Genomic DNA, 10,429 nt, shown 5'->3' on the forward strand with positions numbered 1-10,429 from the left:
AGTAATAACACAACATTTAAATACATGTAGAAATGTTGTGCTTTTCTAGTCATCATATTGATTTAAATTATATTAAGTCTGACTAAAATGCATTGTTAATATATTTATGCATTGAGTCAATCATGATTCTGCGTTGAATATGGTGACCTTTCATTATGGAAAATAAAGTTCACTGAAAGTGCCTTGCTATTCTGTGATTTTATTACTGTTCCTTTTTTTAAAGGATCTAAGGATTCTAAAGGATCTTTTTTTTTTTTTTTTACATTGAATATACCTTTAACATCATATGTTTTAAATTCATTTTGTTGCTAAATTTTTAAACAAAAAGTGAATCTTTGTGAGTTATTGCACACCGTGGTGCTTAATGCGGAGTGCTTCATGCTGATTTAACCAGTCATGCAAGTTTGCCAACATTTACAGGAGTACCAATCAGGTTTTCACGGTCGCACTGTCACAACACCTGAGAAGCAGGAAGTTTTCCTGTAAAGTCACACAACTGGAAAACCTCAATCTGATGGCGGCGACAAGCTCATTTTCGGTACAAGACTTAGTTTGCCCTCAGTGCTCTGAGATTTACTGTGTTCCTGTTCTTTTGAAATGTGGCCACAATATCTGCAAAGTTTGTTTGCAGAAATTCTGGGAATGGAAAGGATCTCGAGAATGTCCTGTGTGTGGCACCGTCTCCCTCCCTGGTAGGCCTCCTATCAATTTGGCACTAAAGATAGCAGCAGATGGATATCAAGTGTTACAAACCGACAGGAATCAAGAGATTTGTTTTCTTCACAATGAGAAGCTGAAGATTTTTTGTCAGAATGATGAAGAGGCCATCTGTCTTGTCTGCCAGACATCAAAACAGCATAAGGTTCACGAGTGCTGCCCAGTCGAGGAGGCTGCACAGCAGAAGAAGGTAAAAATAGAAACTGGGAAATAACATTTTACATTCAGTAAAACTCAACAAACCAGCTTCGTCTGTGTGACCAAGACATTTGCTGCTCCTGTGATTGTAGTGCAAGGCCTCTAAGAAGTCGAGGGTTGTTTCATTTTCTTTATTTTAAAGATAATAAAGAAAATCACCATAAAACTGAGAAGCCTTCACAGTTTGACTAAACTCAACTGTGACATTTTCATTCTAAAAATCACGTGGATGAAGATGAAGAAGTTAAAAGTCTGACATTGAGCATCCAGATAGGAGTCAGGTACACAGCCATTGTTTGATTTTTAGATTTTAACCGTTTGCTTTTCTGTGAACATACAGAAGGAGATCTCAGACTTGCTGGAGGACTTAAGGAAAAAGCTCAAAGAACTTAACAAAACAAAAGACCAGTGGGAGGACACAAAAACCTACATACAGGTAAAAATTAGCACATCAAGTGTCCACCACCCTGGTCTTAACGTCTGCTTTGCTGTGCATTTTACTATTGATGTGTAAATGCTGAATTTTACCGCAAGTCACTCGACACAGCAACAAAACCTCCCGTTATGGCTATAAACTGCTATTTTTCCTAATATTGCAGATCCAAGCAACTCAAGATGAGAAAACCATCAAGGAGGAGTTTCGGAAGCTGCACAAGTTCCTCTGGGAGGAGGAAAACGCAAGACTGAAGGCACTTAAACAGGAAGAAGAAATCAAGACGCAGGTGATGTGCAATAAGTTGGACAGCATCAAGGACCAGATCAAAGCCCTCTGCTGCACCATCAGTGAGACTGAGACAGTCCTCAGAGCGGACGATCTGCCATTTTTACAGGTACATTTACCATCATTATCCCATCTCAAGTTGGCCTTTAATGATACATTTCACAGATTAAAAAAACAAAAAACAAACAATTTAAGAGGAAATGGTCCCCTGGGGACTATAAATGTGTGTGGACCATTTTGTGATACACCCTTAAATTGTAGAGATTTTTCAGTCTGGGTCTAAGAAGTTGTTGATTGCTTTTGATTGAGCTCTTTTGATAAACATGGACTTCATGTATTGGGATTAATTTGGTGCTTTTCTTGCGTGCTTCTTTTGGTGGACGTTTTAATCACGTCTATAGAACCTGTCAGCCTATTGGCATTATACACTTGGACACCAACGGAGCTAGAAATATTCTAATACAAGGCTCCTGCAATAAATCCCCCCGCAACCAGCTTCTCTATTATCTGTACGAATACTTTGGGAGCTATTAGGGGCAATTTTTGTTGCTTTTGAATTGCACTGTGTTATAATAAATAGTATTCTCATTATTTATTCCTGCCCACTTGAAACTATGGGAGTATGCTAAATAGAGGAAATAAAAGCAGTCGGTGTGCGCTTTCATGTGGTGCACATAAAACTGTTTCCAATTAGTCCAAGCCAACACTTTTTAATGAGCTGTATTTCTACACTTTCATTCTTCAACTAAAGGACTACAAGCAGACAAAGAAAAGGTAGGCATACCCTACTATCTACTAAAATTAGCTAACTCCAAGTCTTTGTTAGACAGCTGTGGAATCACAGTAACCATTTCATGTTTTAGGGTCAAATGCAACATTCAAGAGCCAGAGTGTATCAGAAACATCTTGATAGACTCCGCAAAACATCTGGATTTACTTAAGTATGGAATTTGGAAGAAGATGGCCAACTTTGTGAAATACGGTGGGTGAACAGACAATGTCCCGAAAGTTTATTATCGTATACGAGTGCTTTGACTCTATTGAACCTTTTGCACACTTTCAGTCCCTGTTGCTCTGGACCCAAACACAGCTCAGTCTAACCTGAAGTTCTCTGAAGAGCTGACTTGTGTGCAGTACAGCAGCAGGCAGCTCGTACCTGACAACCCTGAGCGCTGCACCAGCCGCATCTGTGTACTGGGAGCAAAAGGCTTCAGATCTGGGAAGCACAGCTGGACCGTGGAGGTGAGCCACAGCAAAGAGTGGTACATTGGAGTGGCCCGCGAGTCCATAAAAAGGAAGAGTGCTGTCTTCCTCAACCCTGCCGAGGGCTTCTGGGTGATCGGCCTGTCTAATGGAGAATCCCTCTGGGCTCAGACCTCACCTCGCACCAAGCTCACGATGAAGCAGAAGCCCGAGAGGATTACTGTAGAGCTGGACTATGACAAAGGAAAGGTGGTGTTCATCAACGCTGCTGATTTGACAACAATACACATATTTAAAGACAAATTTACAGAGAGGATTTTCCCCTATATCTCCCCTGGATTGTATGGGGAGGGGAAAATCTCCAGCTCACTGTCAATCTGTCCTCTGACTATAAAAGTGGATGTAGAATAGGCTCTCACAAAGTAGATCCATTTCTCTACAACAGAGGTTCCCACCCTGCCCACTGGTGTGCAGCAAAGATATTGCTAGTAGACTGACAAATGTTTTCCAAAAAGAATGAATAATGTTTAAAAACTACTTTGCTCTTCTTTCCATAATGAGGATTACTACTGTGATAACATTTAGATATGAACATTTCCGTTGTTGCCAAATCGCATCATATTCTTCTTTGCTATCTCGGTCTGACTGAATGCTAAAAGATTATGCGCATGACAAAAGTGGAGGCATATCTATATAGATACTTCATCATTAATAAAAATTATAATCATTCAATAAAAAAATGCCCTGTGAACCCTTCAGTTGGTCCCTGTATTATGTTATTGTGTGCGATAACTACAGCTTTTAAGAAAATAAACTTATGAGTCACAGATTACATTGAACAGAACAGTTACTCAACAAAATAGTCTATGCAAAAAAGATCAGAGGAGTAAAATGGATTTATAATTTATTAGACTATGACCAAATAGTCAAATTGTTCAAATATCTTTCATTTTGTTCAAAACAAAAGTATTCAGTTCTGTTCATTCTTTTGATGATTGAATGACCTTAACTGTCCTTTTCTTTGTTTTTTGGTTTCCTCTGCGATGCCATATCTTTCAGTTTAGAGTCCAGTCGTCTTTGCAGGTAAGCTTTCTTGTTGAGATCTACGGACTTGTCCTTCTTCCCACTGCCAGCATAAAGAACACCCTCCTTGCTTATTCTCATCCGAGCATGAGACTTGGCCTTATCTCCACAGCCGTGGACCTAAATAGGATTTACGTGATGATTACATTTAGGGGGGAAAAAAAAAAATTACTTTCATTCAGCTTGTTCAACATTTTCAGTATCAACTGAATTACCATGTCTGATAAATGTCACGTTAACAACCTACTAAAGACACAAACCAAACAAATACTATTTGGATGCAGTTTGTTGTTTACCTCTGGTATGTGATGACTGAGACAGTACTGTCTGTTGCAGAAAAGGCAGAGCTGTCCAAGTGTTAGAACAGAAGCTTTACATTTGACAAAACTGCACACACTATCAGCCTTCATGACGGCTTTAATAAGTGTGTCAAAGTCATGGTCAGGAGCAGCAGCTGCAGCAATGTCGCAGGCCCCTGCTTTGGTTCGCTTCTTATCTGGAAGAGAAATGACAGTACAGAGACATTGGGTTTAGATTTCATGTTGAAGACATAAGAACCTTAAGTCTTAATGTAATGTATGCCTTTATTTGTGTAATACAAACCTTTGGACTTCTTAGATGACAGGTTCTGGGCAGGTGGAATGCTGCTCTGCTGCTTTTTCTGTTGAGCGTTTTCTTCTCTTTTCTGTTGTTCCCTCTTCATTCGCTCCAGATGTAAACTTTTCAAATCTAATGGAGATTGAGACTGTAGCTTACTTGGGGACAGTGAGATAGCTTCTTCTTCCAGGGTTTTTTCTTCTTCTTCTGCTGCTTGTGACAACTCGTCAGCAGTTGCTGACTCCCGCGGCCTGGACACAGTGATACACCTGTCTTTCCCTTCACCTCTGCTTTCGTGCACGAGTCCCAGCTGCTCCGCTATCTGGTGGACCAGCAGGCGGTCGTGGGAGTTAAATGATGATGGGAATTGTAATTCACTCTGAGTTAAGTCCTTCAGAAAGTTCTCCACCAGCTGTCTGATTTCAGCATATCTGTTCTTGTTCTGTTGTTCCTCTGAAAGTGTCGATGCGCTGGGTTTTGTGCATTTCTCTGAACAAGCAGGATTTTCCTTATTGCTGCTACTGGTGGATTTCTTCTGTCCTTTCTTCACCTTGTTTGGAGCTTCTTTGACACTTTGTTTGGTAGATGTGGAGCTGCTGCCAAGTGTATTAGCTTTAGTGTCTTTGTGCTCACGGGTGTAGTTCTGTGGCACAATATCTTGCATATACTCAAAAGCTGTTCTGACCTCCCCAAACTCAGTCATATGATCAATCAGGGACTTCAAGAACGCATGATTCTGTACAGTTTGTGTGTCGCACACAACAGCAATGTGGCGTCTTGCACGTGTAACAGCCACATTTATTCTTCTGTCCTCTGCCAGAAAGCCAACATCCCCTAAAATAAAGTATGGCCAAATATGTTTGCATGTGTGTAAATTAATTCTGCTATATTTCAAAAGAAAGAAAAAGAACCTTTATGGCAAAAAGAGGGGAAAATGACCTTTTCTGTTGGATCGAACCAATGACAGCACCACGGCCTCTTTCTCTCTGCCCTGAAATCCATCCACTGACTTTATTTCCAGCTCTGGATGCCTTGTAGACAGTTTCTGACGCAAGAGATCCACCTGTACAGAGATGAAAACATCGCAACTATCTAACGAAGAAATTCGAGACACTGACTTTGATTGAGCAGTGGCAACAGTGGCCTCTGCAGTCATAAGTGGTAATCACGGGATGCTGGTGCATTCAATTCTTTGAGGTTCCAAGTCAGAATGAAGAGGTGTAAGAGAGGCAGAGTTCCCATAGGGGCTACCAGCTCATACCCATAAAACTAAATCTACCATTTTGTTCCAATGACAAAAAACACAATTATCATTTCAAGAAAAACCAGCAATCTTGATGACGCCTCATGTCAAATCAGCATTCAGCTAATTTGATGGACTGAAAACATCCAAACTCATAGGCTTGTCTCAAAACTAAGCAATCTCACCCAAACTGAAAATATCAAGCTAACTTGGAGTTAATTGAAGACAGATAGTTGAAGGTATGCAACGTAGTGCCATAAAGTGCTAAACTCAAAATGTTTGTATGTTGGAGTGGCAATGAATGATACGCCACTTTCTCTAATCCAACTCAGTGAGATTATTAGGAAAGGTAGTTGCATAATGGTTCATGTTTCAGATTTTCTTTCTTTGTAATTTTGTTTTAGGTACTGCCAAAGTCTTAAATTATTACTCACTTGTAAGTTGTACGGGGCAATGACAGCTATGTCTTTAGCTTTTATCCCAGCTTCAGTCAAGGCCTTTATATGCAGTTCCACAATATCTACTTCACCTGAGGACACAGCAAACACACACACTTACAGCCCATTCAACACAAATAGTTAGTTTAGCCTTTTGGTAATAAAAAATAAATAACCTTGATTTCCTTTGGACTGCTCATCTGTAGCCTCCATTTCACTCAGACCACAACCCGCTGTATCAATCAGAAGAAGAGGCGTGTTTGTTTCTTCGGCACATGTGACTCCTGGTAGATCTCTGTCGGGGTCACACAAGGCATATTTAAATTATTTCAATTAATTATTCTTCACTGGAATAAAAAAGGTGAACTGAACTGATTCTCACTTTAATAAATGTCTCTCCACAGAGCTGTGCGCAGTCAGTCTTCCCTGGTACATCTCTTTGGAGGCCCACTCCATGATGGCACTGTTCATGCGGTATTGAACAGTGAGCATTCGGACCACTGAATCCCCATACATCTGGATGAGTCTCTCCATAAGACTGAGAGAAAGGCCTTTTGATGCAGCTCTGTGGCAAAAAAAAAGTCACCTTTTGCTATTTGATTCATTTATTTTCATGTCAAGTCAAATTGGTTTCTCAAATGTCAGGATTTTCTGCTTTTGTTTATCAAGAGGACGCTCTCTATGGAAAAAACAAAAATATGATGACAGCTGTGGGGTTGATGCCAGAACTGTCTGTAATTCTGATTAAATGACACCCTCACAGCTCTGACAATGAAGACAGCCAGGGTTTCTCAGAAATAACCATTGACAAATAACTTTTTTTTTTTTTAACTTTACCCCCACTTTTGCTAATTTAATCATTAATACTCGCAGTTATGGAAAAAGCTTCAGATCAGATATAAAACAAATTTTACGGATGATCACTAAGCTGCAGATGAATATTAAATATTCAATATAATTGATAAAAAAGGAAAACCACTTTTTTACTTTTGTGATTTAATAGTAGGCGGTAACTGCTTGTAGTCTCCAGCCAGAATACATTTGCGTGCTCTGAGCAGAGCGATCCAGCAGCTGCCCTCCAGGGCCTGAGCACACTCGTCTATCACCACCCAATCAAAATGCTCTGCTGGCAAGAACTTCAGGGGACCGTCATCACAAGCACCTGCAGACACAGATAAGTACTCACTGATTGCCTTTCATCGTCACAGACATTTTCTTTCCTCAAGGCCATTACTGACCTGTGTTGGTTGATAGCACAACATCAGCGCTTTTTAGGATCTGGGAAATGGCTGTTGCTTCCCTGATTTTCAGCTCTTTTCTCAGCTCCCCTATTTCTCTTCTGAAATTCACCCGTTCACCTTTTTCACAAGGCTTCTTCATTCTCATCTAAAAAAAAAAAAAAAAAAAAAAAAAAAGATTATAAAATCACATGAATTGGCACAAACACTTGCCTGAGCTCAGACTACAGTGAAATACCTACAAAAGCTTTATCGATGTCTTTACGGATGTCCATGATGATGTCTGCGTTGTCACTCTGAGCGAGGATGGCATCTAATGAATGTTTCTGAATGGACTCCAGCAGCCTGGCAGGGTGGCCCAGCCTCAGCACTTTAGCCTTGCATCGGGCTAATCTTTCTACTAAATTATCCACAGCTACATTAGACGGGGCACAGCACAGGACCTACGTAAACACAAGCACCCTGATGAAAGTGAAATGAAAATCCTTCTGTCTAGGATGAGATACTGTAATGACAAATGCAAACAGTGACATGTACACACAAATAAAACTAACCGAGTAGAGGCTGTGTGTTCACATATATAATATTACATTCTAACTTTATGCACCTTCTGGCCTTGTTTGACTGCTTGCAGAATGATCTCCACTACTGTGGTGGTTTTCCCAGTGCCTGGGGGCCCATGTATTACACCCAGCTCTCTCTGAGACAAAGCAAACGTCACTGCTTCTCTCTGGGAATCATCCAAGTTCGTGTTAAAGAATTCAACCTCATCTGATGGGGCAAAAAAAAGGAGAAACAGCCAAAATTAGCCTTGTTGATTTGTAATGCTTTGAACTTAATATTAACGGCGTGCTGCTTACCACCAAGCCATAGAGCCAACTGAAATTTTCACTTACTTGGCTGTGACTGAGAAGAAGGTTTTGTGTCTCCAAAAAGAACACTGATCAGATTGGTTGCCGTTCCATTGCTGTATCTGTTTAATGCATTCAAGGCACTGCACACACCAAAAACACACGGTACAAATTAGTCGTTTTGAGGTTTCTCATGTCACTTTTATCTGTATGTGCTTTGTTACTCACTTCTTCATTCGTTTGTAGGTGATGTCATTTGCCAACTTCAAAAGGTTGTAAAGTCCATCTGTATCAAAACTGAGCCCATCCTTTAAATCATCAAAGGCCACACTTACGGAAGTCTGACTGACCCTCGTCACTATCCCTGTGGTAATCTGAGATGCCTCAGTGCATCCACCAGAGTCATACAAGCCAACTATGTCTCCTGTAAGGGAAAGCGGAAACACCACATTAAGCAAATATGAAACCAAAGCAGCAAAAACGGCAATCACGTGTTTTATTTTTCCATCTCACCAGGTCCAAAGCTGTTACTTGGTAGAGAAGAAAAGCCAAGATGTTTTCTTGGCTCAAGGACAATAACTGTGCGGCCATACAAGCCTGTGGACTGACTTCCTATGTGCAGTTTCAGCAAGCAAACTCCTTTATTTTGAAGATCCTTCATGGAAATGTTCTCCTTCCATAGCCTGTTAGTACAAAACAAAGACTGTAATTGTACAAAGGCAAATACAAATAATATTTTTTATAACATTGGATACAGATAATACACATGAAAGCTCATATACTTGTCTTAGAGACAACCACACAGTTTGTAAAAAACTGTTGTAAAGTATGGCTCCAGGGGAGTCTTTTGCCAACTCTAATGCATAATTGCCACTTCTATCCAGCTGTGTTGTGTTATTTCCACATGTTTGCTTAAGTCTGTGCAGACCATGCACAGATAAATGAGATGCATAATCCACAACAACACTGAATTTGAAAACATCAAATTCCTTACAAACTGCCAGAATTACATACTGAGGCAGTGGAGTTTAAAAGACATGGATCCTCTTTTTGCAAGGATATGGAATGGATGTATGTAGGATCGAGTAGTTTTGGAGCTTCAACCCTATCACTCACAATAACGGCTGCTTTATTTATTACTACTGTCTTTTTTGTTGTTCCAAAACCACAAACTTCGTGGACACGTGGAACAAAATTGCTGGTGTGGCCCATTACACAGTCTCTGGATATTATTTTACTCACCTGGTCTCCTCAATTTCAGCTTCCCTTTCTTCCTGTAGGAGCTCAAGTGTCTTTGACACAAACTGTTCAACTGCCATCCTTCACTGAAAAGACCAAAAATCATCATAATTGTTCAAGCAGTTTCCAATCTAAGTTAATACAATCTCACCTGGGCTACAGACAACGCGGAACCTCTCCTGTTTGTCATTTAACAGTCACATTGTAATGTTAAAGACATAATACACACTGGATTATTGAAGCTTGATGCTGTAAATGAGAGATATGTTTATCGACAATTGCTTGACATCAGCACTTTCAATATGAAACACTGCAAACACAGTGATGTACCAGCAACAATAAACCAATACACTGACGATCATTCAACCATAGATTAAATTATGAATCACGTAACCAATAAAAAAAGCTGAACTCATTTTCAGACTGTTTCTAATTTAAGTGAAGCAAGACCTTAAATGCCTCTCCAGTCTCTCACTGTCAGGACATGCAGTCGTGTCCGACTCGTCTGTTCTCGTGTAAAATTATTATATTCCTCTGAAGCCAAGAGTCACGCATGAAGTAAACAGGCCTCTTTAGTATTTTATATATAAGCTGAATTGTTATAGAGACACAGTCACTTAATGCTCATATTAGCTTGCTAATCACTCTGCACTCAAAGCATCTCCGATAGCTCCATAAAAATGGAGACTGACACTCACCGACTGACGACAGACAGCTGAAAACAGACAGGAAGCAGAGGACCGGCCAGCTGCTGACAGCAAACCGTGCCGGACAGGTTGACAGGGTCTCGGTGTTGTCTCGTCTTCACCGGTCGATGTGTTGGTTTGAGTCCCGCCGTCTTCTTTGACTATGCTAGCCCGTTAGCATGTTAGCTACACCGCCACCTACCTGCTCAGATGACT

The 10,429-nt window shown here is 40.4% G+C and overlaps 2 protein-coding genes across 2 annotated transcripts; one reads left to right on the forward strand and one right to left on the reverse strand.

Annotated features, from left to right (window-relative positions):
- Positions 1-504: 504 nt before the first annotated feature.
- Positions 505-3,857, forward strand: LOC115056945 (zinc-binding protein A33-like). Its single transcript, XM_029523752.1, has 6 exons — positions 505-907; positions 1,256-1,351; positions 1,515-1,745; positions 2,388-2,410; positions 2,500-2,618; positions 2,700-3,857. The coding sequence occupies exons 1-6, from the start codon at positions 515-517 to the stop codon at positions 3,248-3,250; spliced, it is 1,413 nt and encodes a 470-aa protein (XP_029379612.1). The 5' UTR covers positions 505-514; the 3' UTR covers positions 3,251-3,857.
- On the reverse strand, positions 3,600-10,423 carry ighmbp2 (immunoglobulin mu DNA binding protein 2). The gene is made up of 16 exons (XM_029523750.1): positions 10,226-10,423; positions 9,531-9,613; positions 8,802-8,971; positions 8,517-8,712; positions 8,334-8,431; positions 8,045-8,208; positions 7,680-7,880; positions 7,438-7,585; positions 7,187-7,361; positions 6,582-6,764; positions 6,376-6,494; positions 6,197-6,291; positions 5,459-5,582; positions 4,526-5,353; positions 4,219-4,418; positions 3,600-4,042 (listed from the first exon to the last, which is right to left on the reverse strand). Exons 2-16 carry the CDS (start codon positions 9,605-9,607, stop codon positions 3,845-3,847), a joined length of 2,976 nt encoding a protein of 991 aa, XP_029379610.1. The 5' UTR covers positions 9,608-9,613; positions 10,226-10,423; the 3' UTR covers positions 3,600-3,844.
- Positions 10,424-10,429: the final 6 nt, after the last annotated feature.

The sequence above is a fragment of the Echeneis naucrates genome, chromosome 16 (genome assembly GCF_900963305.1).
Source record: "Echeneis naucrates chromosome 16, fEcheNa1.1, whole genome shotgun sequence".
Classification (NCBI taxonomy): Eukaryota; Metazoa; Chordata; class Actinopteri; order Carangiformes; family Echeneidae; genus Echeneis; species Echeneis naucrates.

Excerpts from the sequence above, each read along its gene's own strand:
- LOC115056945 (XM_029523752.1), top strand. The coding sequence starts at position 515 with ATGGCGGCGACAAGCTCATTTTCGGTACAAGACTTAGTTTGCCCTCAG. Across the intron at positions 1,352-1,514 it reads ACACAAAAACCTACATACAG|ATCCAAGCAACTCAAGATGA; the intron begins GTAAAAATTAGC and ends CTAATATTGCAG. Across the intron at positions 2,411-2,499 it reads TACAAGCAGACAAAGAAAAG|GGTCAAATGCAACATTCAAG; the intron begins GTAGGCATACCC and ends TTCATGTTTTAG.
- ighmbp2 (XM_029523750.1), bottom strand. The coding sequence starts at position 9,607 with ATGGCAGTTGAACAGTTTGTGTCAAAGACACTTGAGCTCCTACAGGAA. Across the intron at positions 8,972-9,530 it reads GCTGAAATTGAGGAGACCAG|GCTATGGAAGGAGAACATTT; the intron begins GTGAGTAAAATA and ends TTGTACTAACAG. Across the intron at positions 7,362-7,437 it reads TGTGCTATCAACCAACACAG|GTGCTTGTGATGACGGTCCC; the intron begins GTCAGTAATGGC and ends CTGTGTCTGCAG.